Consider the following 12,358-nt stretch of genomic DNA (forward strand, 5'->3'; position numbering starts at 1 on the left):
AAATCACTAAGCCTTCAAGGCGTAAAAGTGAAGAATTTTAGTTCTTCTGATGTTTGTGGTGAAATGGAGGTCCACAGCAGCGTTCGTTCATCAACAACATTCACAAGATAAAAGCAGACAAAGAAGGCTATTTGTTTTCTTCTAGAAACCTATTCTCCCCATGCTTTCCAAGCGGAATGCCTCTTAAACAATTCGAAGATTATGCTCTCCAGTCATTTTTTTAAATTCATTCATGGGATGTGGACATCACTGGCTGGGTTGGCATTTTTGCTCATCCATAATTGCCCTTGAACTAAGTGGCATGCTGGGCCATTTCAGAAGGCATTTAAGAATCAAGCAATTCCTGTGGATCTAGAGCCATACCTAGGCCAGGCAAGGATTTTTTTAAATTCTCTCGGGATGTAGGCTGGGCCAGCATTTATTGCCCACTCCTTAATTGCCCTTGAGAGGACATTTGAGAGTCAACCACATTGCTGTGGATCTGCAGTCGCATTGTAAGGACAGCAGATTTCCAAGTGAACCAGATGGGTTTTAAGACAATCAACGATGGTTTCATGGTCATCGGTAGATTTTTAATTCCAGATTTTTGCTGCATTCAAATTTCACCATCTGCCGTGGTGGGATTTGAACCCGGGTCCCCAAATTACTAGTTATCACTATCTAGTGACAATACCACTGTGCCACTGTTGCCCCAATGGCAGATTTCCTTTCCTTAAAAAACGGACATTACTGAACCAGATGGGTTTTTACAACAATCAACAACACTTCCATTCAATGAGGGACACAAGCTCTTCTGGTCTTTCCTAATCATTTAAACTAGATGTTAGCCTTATGGAGGGAGGTCTTGAGCATAATGCACAGTCATTGCCTATGAGGCAGAAGCTTCAGGCTCGGGTCCCACTCCAGGATTCGACAGCCAAAGGCGGCGCACACATAACGTGGTCTAACAGGTCAAGTACGGCAGGTGGTACGAGCAGGACAGCTTCCTGGTCATCAGTGTGGTGGAATGAATGTTTAAGCCTCTAGACTACACACGTGCAAAAGTACACGTTACTCCAGTGACTCTCGATTCTGAGTGAATTGCATGTGACACAGTACATGGTGGCACAGTGGTTAGTACTGCTGCCTCACAGTGTCGAGGACCTGGGTTCAATTCCCGGCTTGTGCGAAGTCTGCACGTTCTCCCCGTGTCTGCATGGGCTTCCTTCGGGTGCTCCAGTTTCCTCCCACACTCCAAAGACGTGCGGGTTAAGTTGATTGGCTATGGTAAATTGTCCCTTAGTGTCAGGGTGATTAGTAGGGTAAATGTATGGGGTTACGGAGATGGGGCCTGGGTGGGATTGTGGTCGGTGCAGGCTCGATGGGCCGTATGGCCTTCGTCGGCACTGTAAGGATTCTATTCTATGATTCTACATCATCCTCCCTACAACATCTCCAGACTAGTAAAATTCCAGCATGCATATTCACAAAGGCAAACTGAACACAGTATTCAAATTGTAGTCTGGCCAGAGAACAGGATCGTTTCAGAACAATATCACATTAATGCCTGCAATGAAAATTTTAAAAAGGCAAAACTGCTTCTCCACTATCATTCAGAAGAATTCCCCAGTACAGGAGCAGAGGGGGCTACAATCTCAGGTCACAGTTGTGATATCACTACCCAGTAAGCATTTGCATATACATATTATATCCCCACCTGGACCCTTCAAGAAGATTCCAGTCTTCATCTCCCACACAGATTTTCAGCATTTTCTCTGTAAATGATTACTTTCACAGCAGAGGTTATCTAAAAAGTAATCGATCGACACTTTCCCAATTCACACACTAAGAGAAAGTGGAAGTGTTTACTTTTCTGATTTTAAGTCGATGGGTTTTTTTTCCTTCTCCTGTCATCCACTCTGTGTTTCTAATTAATTACACACTTTTATGGGCGGGCTGTATGAAAGTGCTAGAAAGGCTACGTTCCCAAGACTGACTCAACATAGCCAAAGGTGTGACAGCAGGAACCTAAAGCAGTCTTATGCAACTTTTCTTTCTTATATAAATGCAGCAAAATTTTCAAACATTACAGAAAGAAAACGTTGGAGTGTTCGCACGTCCTTTATGCTCATAGTGCTACAGAGGCTTTTGAAAATGGCAGGAAAAACATAACGAACAGGAATTTCCAGTCTGTAAAGAGAAAATCCTCAAAAACCCATCACCCTTTACAGGAGGCAGCGCATCTGCCACTATTGGTCATTAGACCTGAAAATCAACGGCAGTAATCTAAGCAAGCCTTAACTTGAGGGAAACTTCCAGAACGCAGCAAAGACTGCCGTTCTGTAATACCCCACAAGGCTAGCTCCTGATTTCAGAACTTAAGAACTAGGAGCAGGAGTAGGCCATCTGGCCCCTCGAGCCTGCTCCGCCATTCAATAAGATCATGGCTGATCTTTTCGTGGACTCAGTTCCACTTACCCACCCGCTCACCATAACCCTTAATTCCTTTACTCTTCAAAAATTTATCTATCCTTGCCTTAAAAACATTCAATGAGGTAGCCTCAACTGGGCAGGGAATTCCACAGATTCACAACCCTTTGGGTGAAGAAGTTCCTCCTCAACTCAGTCCTAAATCTGCTCCCCCTTATTTTGAGGCCATTCCAGTTTCACCTGCCAGTGGAAGCAACCTCCCTGCTTCTATCTTCTCTATTCCTTTCGTAATCTTATACGTTTCTACAAGATCTCCCCTCATTCTTCTGAATTCCAATGAGTACAGTCCCAGTCTACTCAGTCTCTCCTCATAAGCCAACCCTCTCAACTCTGGAGTCAACCTAGTGAATCTCCTCTGTACCCGCTCCTGTGCCAGTATATTCTTTCTCAAGTAAGGAGACCAAAACTGTACACAGTACAATACAATTCGGCCACTATCACATCGGGTCACTGTATGTGTGGAGTTTGCACGTTCTTCCTGTCTGTGTGGGTTTCCTCCGGGTGCTCCGATTTCCTCCCACAGTCCAAAGATGTGCAGGTTAGGTGAATTGGCCATGTTAAATTCTCCCTCAGTGTACCTGAACAGGCACCGGAGTGTGGCGACTCGGGGGTTTTCACAGTAACTTCATTGCAGTGTGAATGTACACCTACTTGTGACTAATAAATAAACTTTACTGTACCAAAAGCAAGCAAGCAATCTCCTCACCCCACCCTGGGAACAACAAAACCACTGCAATTCTATTCGATAGCTTGATTTTAATTGGGGTATTTTCACTACCCAAACAGGAGAAGACATGAGTCTGCCACAGTTATCATCTTAGGGAAGAGAAAATCCAAACTCAGTCAATTCTGGGTGTGTTTTGAACAGAAGTCCCAAACACACACACACACAACACTGCCTATTGAGACCCAAGGTTTCTTGAGAGTCTGTTGACATACACAACAGAGCCGCTAAAATACTGTGACCAATGTCATTGCCTCTGCTCCAACCCATCATTAGATAAAATATTCACGGTAACAAGCGGCTGGTGGAGCACAGCATAAAGACACTGCACAGATCAAGAGGCTCAAATACTTTGTGCTCTCCCCCCACCCCACCCATTTATTCTTTCATAAAAGATGGGTGGCATTGACATCCCAAATCGTCCTTGAACTGTGTTTTTATGACAATCAATAATAGTTGAGACTATTACCGAGGCTAACTTTATATTCCAGATTTTATTTATTATTTGAATTTAAGTTCTACCAGCTGCAATGGTGGGATTTGAACCCATGTCCTCAGAGCAGCCTGGGCCTCTAGATTACTAGTCCAGTGACATTACCACTCTGCCACCATCCTCTAATTAGTGCTGGTTACAGCCTGGGTCACAATTCAGGGCCACGATTTATGGAGGAATAGGCTGACAAAAACCATTCAAGGTTCCCACTCTGGAGGTCTGATGTGGAGATGCCGGCGCTGGACTGGGGTGGGCAAAGTAAGAAGTCTCACAACACCAGGTTAAAGTCCAACAGGTTTATTTGGTATCACGAGCTTTCGGAGCGCTGCTTCTTCATCAGGTGAGTGCAGGTTCACCTGATGAAGGAGCAGCAACTCTGAAAGCTCGGCATGCATGCTCTTTCTGCGAGACCCGAGGTCTAGCAGAAAGAAAATGCATGCCGATGTTTGTTAAGGCAGGCCCAGGCTCTCCTGTGCTGCTCTAACAATCAGGTTGGTTCCTGACATTCACCCAACGAGCAGGCACAAGTCATCACCTGGCCACAACTGAATCTGTCTCTACCGCACTCTCAGGCAAAGCAATCCAGGCTGCTAACAATTCACTGCGATGGTTCTTCTTCTGCCAATCACCTTAAATCGGTGTTTGATTGCATCCTTATGAAGCTCCTCGGGACCTTTTACACGGTTTAAAATGCGCTGGATGTTGTTGTTCTTAGTCAACAGCAACTTAAATAGTTATATAACATATTCTTCTCTTATTAAGTATGTACATAAGAGTAGCAAATCATCTGGCCCATTGGGTCTGCTCCGTCATTCAGCAAGATCATGGCTGTTGTGATTGCAGCCTTATCTCCCAATATGGAGACCATTCCCAGTAACCTCAGACACGTCTTGTCATTTAAAAACCCAACACTATCTTTAATACATGGCCCAAGCTTCACTGCTCGGAGGAAGAAAATTCCACACACTAACAATCCTCAGCAGAAATTCCTCCTCATCTCCATCTTAAATGAGACCCCCCAGATTTTAAAACTCTGCCCCCTGGTTCTAGACTTCCCCACAAAAAGAAACATGCTTTCAGTTTCTGCCCCGTCAAGCCCCCTCAGAATCTCCCATTCCCAACCTGCTCAACCTTTCCTCATAGGATAATCCTTTCGTCCCAGGAGTCACCCTAGCGAACCGCCTTTCAACTGGTTCTGATGCAAGTATATCCTTCCTTAAGTAAGGAGACCGAAGCTGTACACGGTACTTACACACAGTAGGCACGGCAAGGATTTGAGGGCGTACATGGACACCAGTTTTGCTATTTAACACGAAGTTTCCTTTGATTTAGCAGGAAAGTGGAGATAAGACTAAAATCAGATCAGTCATGATCTTATTAAATGGCAGAGCAGAGTCAAGGGACAAAATGGCCTCCTCCTGCTCCAAATTTATATAATCTCCCAGGAGGAGATCTGATAGTGGTGTTCAAGATCTTTTGGTAGAGCGAATGAGGGGAAACTGTTCCCAGTGACAAAGATGTTGGTAACCAGAAGACACAAGAGATAAATCCATTGACCAAAGAACCAGCAGGGGAGGAGGAGGAACTATTTCCTTGGCCATAAGCATCTGAAAGAGGCAGTAGAAGCAAATTCAGCAGTAACTTTCAAAGAGGGGAATGGATAAATCGTGGAAGGGAGGTGCTTATGCTGTGGGGGAAACGGACATAGAATCCCTTCAGTGCAGAAGGGGCCAATTCGGGCCATCGAGTCTGCACTGACTCTCCAATAGAGCATCTCACCCAGGCCCTCTCTCCGCCCTATCACCGTAACCCCAACCATTTCTCATGGCTAATCCATCTAACATCTTGGGACACGAAGGGGCAATTTAGCATGGCCAATCCACCTAACCTGCGCATCTTTGGACTGTGGGAGGAAACTAGAGCGCCCAGAGGAAACCCACACAGACACGGGGAGAATGTGCAGACTCCACAGAGTCACCCAAGACTGGAATCAAATCCAGGTCCCTGGCGCTGTGGGGTAGCAATACTAACCACTGCCGCCGTGTCAAACCAGACATAGGATTGGTCCATCATTATACTTGGCAAAGCATCGTAGTGGATTGCCATTGCCTTCTGCGGTACGGCTAACCAGGAAACTCTCCCACTCTTACCACCTGCCCATGGGGTACATTGTAACGCTCCACAGACTGATAATCGTTTTGGTTCTGAAAGCACATTCTGCTGACATCGAGTCCAGGGAATTTTCACAGTAACTTCATTGCAGTGTTAAGATAAGCCTACTTGTGACACTAAACAAATAAACTTTAAACTGGAACCCGGAGCTGCTGGCCTCAGGTAGGGACACCACCCAGCTTGGCTCACTGTCAGTGGGGAGTTTCCGTGTCCTCCCCGTGTCTGCGTGGGTTTCTTCCCATGGTCCGAAAGACGTGCAGGTTAGGGGTATTGCTAAATTCTCCCTCAGTGTAACCCAAACAGGCGCTGGAGTGTGGCGACTGGGGGACTTTCACAGTAACTTCATTGCAGTGTTAATGTGAACCTACTTGTGACACTAATAACAAACTTTAACCTCGAGCTTCGAGCCCACAGGTAGGGACACCACCCACTTGTGTCTTAAAACTTTTTTGGGGGGGTGCAGGGTGGGGCTAGTAGGACCAGGAGGAGCCGAATGGCCTCTTTCTGTGCTGCATCATCCTCGGATCAATACAATCCTGTCTCCTGCCCATACTTGAAGGCGGTGAATGGCAGGGATTCGGTGCCACATTAATCTAAGCCTACTTGTGACACTAATATACTTTAAACTACAAGGCTCACGGAGTTCAATCATTGATAAAGTCGTGTGAAATGAATCCTGATATTAAAAACCAAAAGACACCAGATAAAAAGGGGGGGAAATGCTTTCACAAACTCACCGACATCCTGGTCGAAGGGGTTGCTGGCGAAGAAGGGCATGGTTCGGGATTGGAGAGGGTGCCAGAAGATAAAGGTCCTTCCAGAGGTAGGCCGCGGCCAGGCCTCGGCCTTTTCTTCAGCTCTAAGCCCGCAGCGCTCGCCCCTCCGCCGGCCTCTGGCGCATCCTAACAGCCGAGGCCCCGGAGCAAACACCCCCCCTCCGAGAATGGCAGCACCTCCGCCCCCGAATTCCCCCCAATCCCAGCCGCACAACCTGCCCGCAGTTTGAAATGGCGTCACGGGAGGTGCTGGAGGGGAGAAGAAATAAAATAAATAATAACTTTCAACGCCGGTCAGGTGACTCCCTTTCGCCTCCGCCCCACTTCCCTTCCATTGGAGAGGGACTCCCCGCGGTCCTCCAGCTCCTTCAGCCGAGCCAGGGGGCAGCACCGGGAATACCTCGGGTAGCCCGCAGTTCGCAGTCAGCCAGGCCAGGGGGCAGCACTGGGAGAAGCTCAGCAGTCGCAGTTCGCAGACAGCCAGGCAAGGGGGCAGCACTGGGAGCACCTCAGCAGCCGCAGTTCGCAGTCAGCCAGGCCAGGGGGCAGCACTGGGAGCAGCTCAGCAGTCGCAGTTCGCAGACAGCCAGGCAAGGGGGCAGCACTGGGAGCACCTCAGCAGCCGCAGTTCGCAGTCAGCCAGGCCAGGGGGCAGCACTGGGAGCAGCTCAGCAGTCGCAGTTCGCAGTCAGCCAGGCCAGGGGGCAGCACTGGGAGCAGCTCAGCAGCCGCAGTTCGCAGTCAGCCAGGCCAGGGGGCAGCACTGGGAGCAGCTCAGCAGCCGCAGTTCGCAGTCAGCAAGACCAGGGGGCAGCACCAGGAATACCTCGGTAGCCGCAGTTCGCAGTCAGCCAGGCCAGGGGGCAGCACAGGGAGCAGCTCGGCAGCCGCAGTTCGCAGTCAGCCCGGCCAGGGGACAGCACAGGGAGCAGCTCAGCAGTCGCAGTTCGCAGTCAGCCAGGCGAGGGGGCAGCACTGGGAGCAGCTCAGCAGCCGCAGTTCGCAGTCAGCCGGACAGGGGGCAGCACCAGGAATACCTCGGTCGCCGCAGTTCGCAGTCAGCCAGGCCAGGGGGCAGCACCGGGAGCAGTGCGGTAGCGGCAGTCAGCCAGGCCATGGGGCAGCACCGTGAGTACCTCGGTCGCCACAGTTCGCCGTCAGCCAGGCCAGGGGGTAGCACCGGGGGCGGCACGGCAGCCGCAGTTCGCAGTCAGCCAATCCAGGGGGAAGCGTCGAAGGAGAAATACAATTCACTATCAGCCAGGCTAGGGGGCAGCACAGCGAGAGAAACGCAGGAGGGTGTAATTGGTTGTCAGCCGGGACAGAGGGCAGCATAGAGGAAGAAACGCGGGAGGGTGTAATTGGTTGTCAGCCGGGACAGAGGGCAGCATAGAGGGAGAAACGCGGGAGGGTGTAATTGGCTGTCAGCCGGGACAGAGGGCAGCACTGAAGAGCCGCTGGATTGTAATTGGCTGTCAGCGTATGAGGGCGTGGTTGGATACGAGCAGATACTGCGCGTGCGCGGCGAGGCTCAGTGACGGGCTGATCACCATGGCGGCTGCTGGGAGCGGGCTGGAGCAGAAACGTGATGGAACTCAGCGGAAAAGACGGGGTCCGGGACCCATCGCCACCGCCTATATGGTCGTTTATAACGTGGTGATGACGGCCGGGTGAGAGCTTGCATTGTGGCTTTAATCTGGGTTCTAGACCGGTTCTACAGGAGCTAACAGAGGCAGGGACCATCCCCAAATTACTATCTCTCTGTGTAAACGTCTACAAGCCACTTTATATTTTAACATGGCTTCAAGTAATATTGTAACAACTCAATGATTCTGAGTAGTGAAAGGACTATTAATTCAAAAGCAACATTCGACTTAACTCCTCTATAGTCTCTATTCTTGCAGAACTGCTTCTTATTTATGGATGGTCCCTAAATGAGTGAGCCAAGTACAGTGGTACTGGGTGGAGGAGATTATTATTTGTGGGTGCTGGATATGAAATGCAGCAAGGTCTAGCATGTATGCTGTGAGTAGAAGGAGTCCTCCTTCCATCCCCCTTCCATCTAAGCTGCATTTGCATGGTTGTGCTAAATGAGGAACTCCCCCACGTGTAGATCACTGATGAATATTGTTGCAGTGTCGCAATGGACTTTGTCCTGTATTTCTGCACATGGTGTTGTAAAACCAAACTGACATTGTTCCCTCATAGCTCCATGCTTCAGGATGGTAAACTGAGAGGCTGCGACTGCTGGGTCATACAAACCGAACTGAGTTGGCAGGCTTTGATGTGGAGGAGACTGGCGGACAGTCAGTTGAAGGGAGGTGAGGGAGGAGAACTTGGTATATATTTATCTAGGCAAGTGGAGCGAATGTGCTTATCTCCGACTGGCATATATTTGAGAGCAGGTTGACTGCCTGTCCTTGGATTGTAACGTCTTCTGAATCATTTGTATTTGATCCATTTTAAGGTTTGTCCCTGTCCTACATACAGAAAAGTGACACGCTGTGTTCCTGGGGGAGGGAGAGAGAGAGAATGTTCAAGGTTATCAAAAGATTTCTTGATATTTATAGCACACTCAGTTGCAGACTTAGGATGAAATACGGCAGCTTGTAATTATATGGTGGTTGTGTTGTCGTGCTGAGCCAGTACACAAAATGAATGGTAAAGGGGGCAGGGCAGCTGCGGGTAGGGGGTACAGTGAACAAGAGAGGCTTTTGAAGACTCAAAAGGAGAAAAGAACCACAAAGGTTTATAAGACATTGGGACCTCTCAAAGTGCTGCTCAGACAGTGCTTTTGAAGTGTAGTCACCGTAGGAAAACACAGCAACCAATTTGTGCATTGCAAACTTCCAAGTACATAGGAACATAGAAATGGGAGCAGGAGAAGGCCACTCAGCCTCTCGATCCTGCTCTGCCATTCAGTAAGATCATGGCTGATCTGTTTGTGTTGAGCTCTACATTCTCATCTACCCCCAATAACCTTTGATTCCTTTGCCTAAGAAGAATCTATCAATCTCCGCCTAAAAAATATTCAGTGACCCTGCTTCCACTGTTTTTTGAGGAAGAAAGTTCCAAAGACTGACAGTCCTCAAGAGGAAACAAAATCTCATCTCTGCCCTAAAAGGGCAACCCCTAATTTTCATATAGAGCTTTCCACACACACACAAACACACACACACCGCCCCCCCTCCTCCCCAATCCAAGTTCTGGACTCACCTACAGGAGGAAACATCCTTTTCCCTGTCCACTTGTCAGTACCATTCAAGGTCTTGTATACTTCATTCAAGTCACCCCTCGCTCTTCTAAACTCGAGTGGAAACAAACCCAGCCTGTGCAACCTTTCCTCATAAGCAGCAAGCAAGATATTAACCAGATAGTCAGTTTTTCTTAGCGATGTTGGTTGAGGGATAAATGTTGAACCAGTACTCCCAACCTGGGGAGGAGTGGGGAACTTCTACCCGCTCTTCTTTACAAAGTGTCATCAAGTCTTATCCAGTCTGATGTCTCGGCAAAAATATGACATTGATTGGCATGGGTGGCAGGGGCACAGTGGTTTGCACTGCTGCATCACAGCGCCAGGGACCTGGGTTTGATTCCCAGTGGAAGGTGTTTTCAGAACCAAAATGGGTCGATTATCAGTCTGTGAATCCTTCCAATACATCCAATGGGCAGGTGGTAGGAGCAGGAGAGTTTCCTGGTTAGCCGTACCGCAGAAGGCAATGGCAAGTCACTGCGATACTTTGTCAAGTGTAATCATGGACCAATCCAATGGCAGTCTATGACTGACGGCACGGTGGCACAGTGGTTAGCACAGCTGCCTCACAGCACCAGGGACCCGGGTTGGATACCAGCCTTGGGTGACTGTGCAGTTTGCAAATTCTGCCCGTGTCTGCGTGGGTTTCCTCCGGGTGCTCCAGTTTCCTCCCTCGGTCCCAAAGACGTGCTGGTTAGGTGCATTGGCCATGCTAAATTCTCCCTCTGTGTACCCGAACAGGCGCCGGAGTGTGGCGACTGGGGAATTTTCACAGTAACTTCATTGCAGTGTTAATGTCAACCTACTTGTGACTAATAAATAAAGTTTAAAAAAAGACAGACAGTCAGAAAGGGACACTTTCGTAATAAGATCCTGAGGGCTATTGGCAGAATGGATGTGGAGAAGATGTTTCCTCTTGTGGGAGAATCTAGAATTAGGGGGTCACTATTTAAAAATAAGGGGTCGCTCATTTTGGATGAGAATGAGGAGAATTTCTTACTCTTGAGGATTCAGTCTATGGAACTCTTTCTCAAAAGGCATTGGAAGCAGAACCTTTGAATAACTGGAAGGCAGAAGTAGATAGATTCTTGATAAGCAAGCAAGGGGGAGGTGAAAGACTATTGGGGATGGGGGAAAGTGTTGAGGTTACAGTCAGATCAGCCATGACCTTACTGAATGGCTGGCTTGAAGGGCAGAGTGGCCCACTCCTAGTTCGTATGTCCGACAGATGGAGGGAGGAAGGACAAAGAGCAAGTTGGGGACAGTAATTTTCCAAAGTTGTGCAGGGCTGTGTGGATGAAAGGTCAGTTTGTGGTTCTTTAACTAGCGGAAATAGTTTCTCTCTCTCGCACTTATTTATCTATTCCCTTGTGTAGCTTGAAAACTGATCAAATTCCCATTTCCCGACTACATTCTGATCCTGTCCCCGCTGATTATCTTCATGCTGGTAGCTCAGTTGGCGGGGTGCAGACGCATCCAGGACACCGCAATTTTATTGTTCCATTTCCTAATATAAGGGAGATGCACCGAGTTAGTGGGTAGCACGTGCTTGAATCAAGGAGGTTGTGGGTTCAAGTCCCGTTTAATGACTTGAGCACAAGATCTCGATGCTCCATTGCACTACTGAGGGAGTACTGCACTGTCAGGGGAGCCGTGCTTTGGGTTAAACATTAAACCTGTCTACTCTCAGATAGATCCCGTGGCACTATTTTGAAAAGGCATTCTCTAACAAGTTCCTGGGTCAATAGTTATCTCTGAAGCCCCATCACAAAACCCAGATGATCTGGTCGTTTATCATATACAGTTTGTGGAATCTTGCTGTGCACACATTAGCTGCTGCTTTTACTTCAAAGACCTTTCGTGGTCTGTAAAACAGCTGGGAATTCCTGAAGTTGTGGAAGGTGCTATGTCAATGCAAATCTTTCAAACCTCCCTAATATTCTCAAAACTAGAGATTTCTGAGCTTTTTTAGGTGTTGCGCTTCTGTTAAAGTGCTTAATTAGATTTTCTTTCCTGGGTCTGATGAGGTAGGAGCTTGCGTGCTTTGCGATGATGGATTGCTTTTTTTCTCCTGTTAAACAGGCCTGGGATTCAGACTTAATTACGCTGTGCATTTACTCCAGCCTCGCTGACCTGGTCTATTGCGTCCTCATAAATGAGTCTATTTCGGGAAAGTGCAGAGGGAGTACTCTCGGCCTTGTATCTCTGTCTCCTACCTCTGTTGTGTTGGAGAAATTTTAAAGAAGGGAGGCGAGCTGTTTTCTTTCTAATCTGAGGCAGGAATTTAACAAGAACAAGGCACAGTACAGCACAGGAACAGGCCCTTCGGCCCTCCAAGCCTGCGCCGATCACGTTGTCCTATCTAGACCAACCACCTGTATCCCTCTATTCCCCATCTGTTCAAGTGACTATCCAGATAAGACCCGCCAATTTCCTCGTGAGTGGCGCTTGATCTCTGACCTTGCTGGTCT

At 48.2% G+C, this 12,358-nt stretch overlaps 2 protein-coding genes across 3 annotated transcripts in view; one reads left to right on the forward strand and one right to left on the reverse strand.

Moving 5' to 3' along the window:
• Nucleotides 1–6,965, reverse strand: part of stam2 (signal transducing adaptor molecule (SH3 domain and ITAM motif) 2) — a 50,333-nt gene extending 43,368 nt beyond the window's left edge. For both annotated transcript variants that reach the window (XM_078227881.1, XM_078227879.1), the window contains exon 1: nucleotides 6,596–6,965. In XM_078227881.1, coding sequence (XP_078084007.1) covers nucleotides 6,596–6,635 — 40 coding nt within the window. In that variant the 5' untranslated portion in view covers nucleotides 6,636–6,965. The remainder of the gene's footprint in view (nucleotides 1–6,595) is intronic.
• A 1,138-nt stretch (nucleotides 6,966–8,103) lies between these two features.
• hacd2 (3-hydroxyacyl-CoA dehydratase 2) overlaps nucleotides 8,104–12,358 on the forward strand; it is a 41,273-nt gene continuing 37,018 nt past the window's right edge. Inside the window, exon 1 of the mRNA XM_078227860.1 lies at nucleotides 8,104–8,304. Coding sequence (XP_078083986.1) covers nucleotides 8,117–8,304 — 188 coding nt within the window. The 5' untranslated portion in view covers nucleotides 8,104–8,116. The remainder of the gene's footprint in view (nucleotides 8,305–12,358) is intronic.

Source organism: Mustelus asterias, chromosome 14, assembly GCF_964213995.1.
Source record: "Mustelus asterias chromosome 14, sMusAst1.hap1.1, whole genome shotgun sequence".
NCBI lineage: Eukaryota > Metazoa > Chordata > Chondrichthyes > Carcharhiniformes > Triakidae > Mustelus > Mustelus asterias.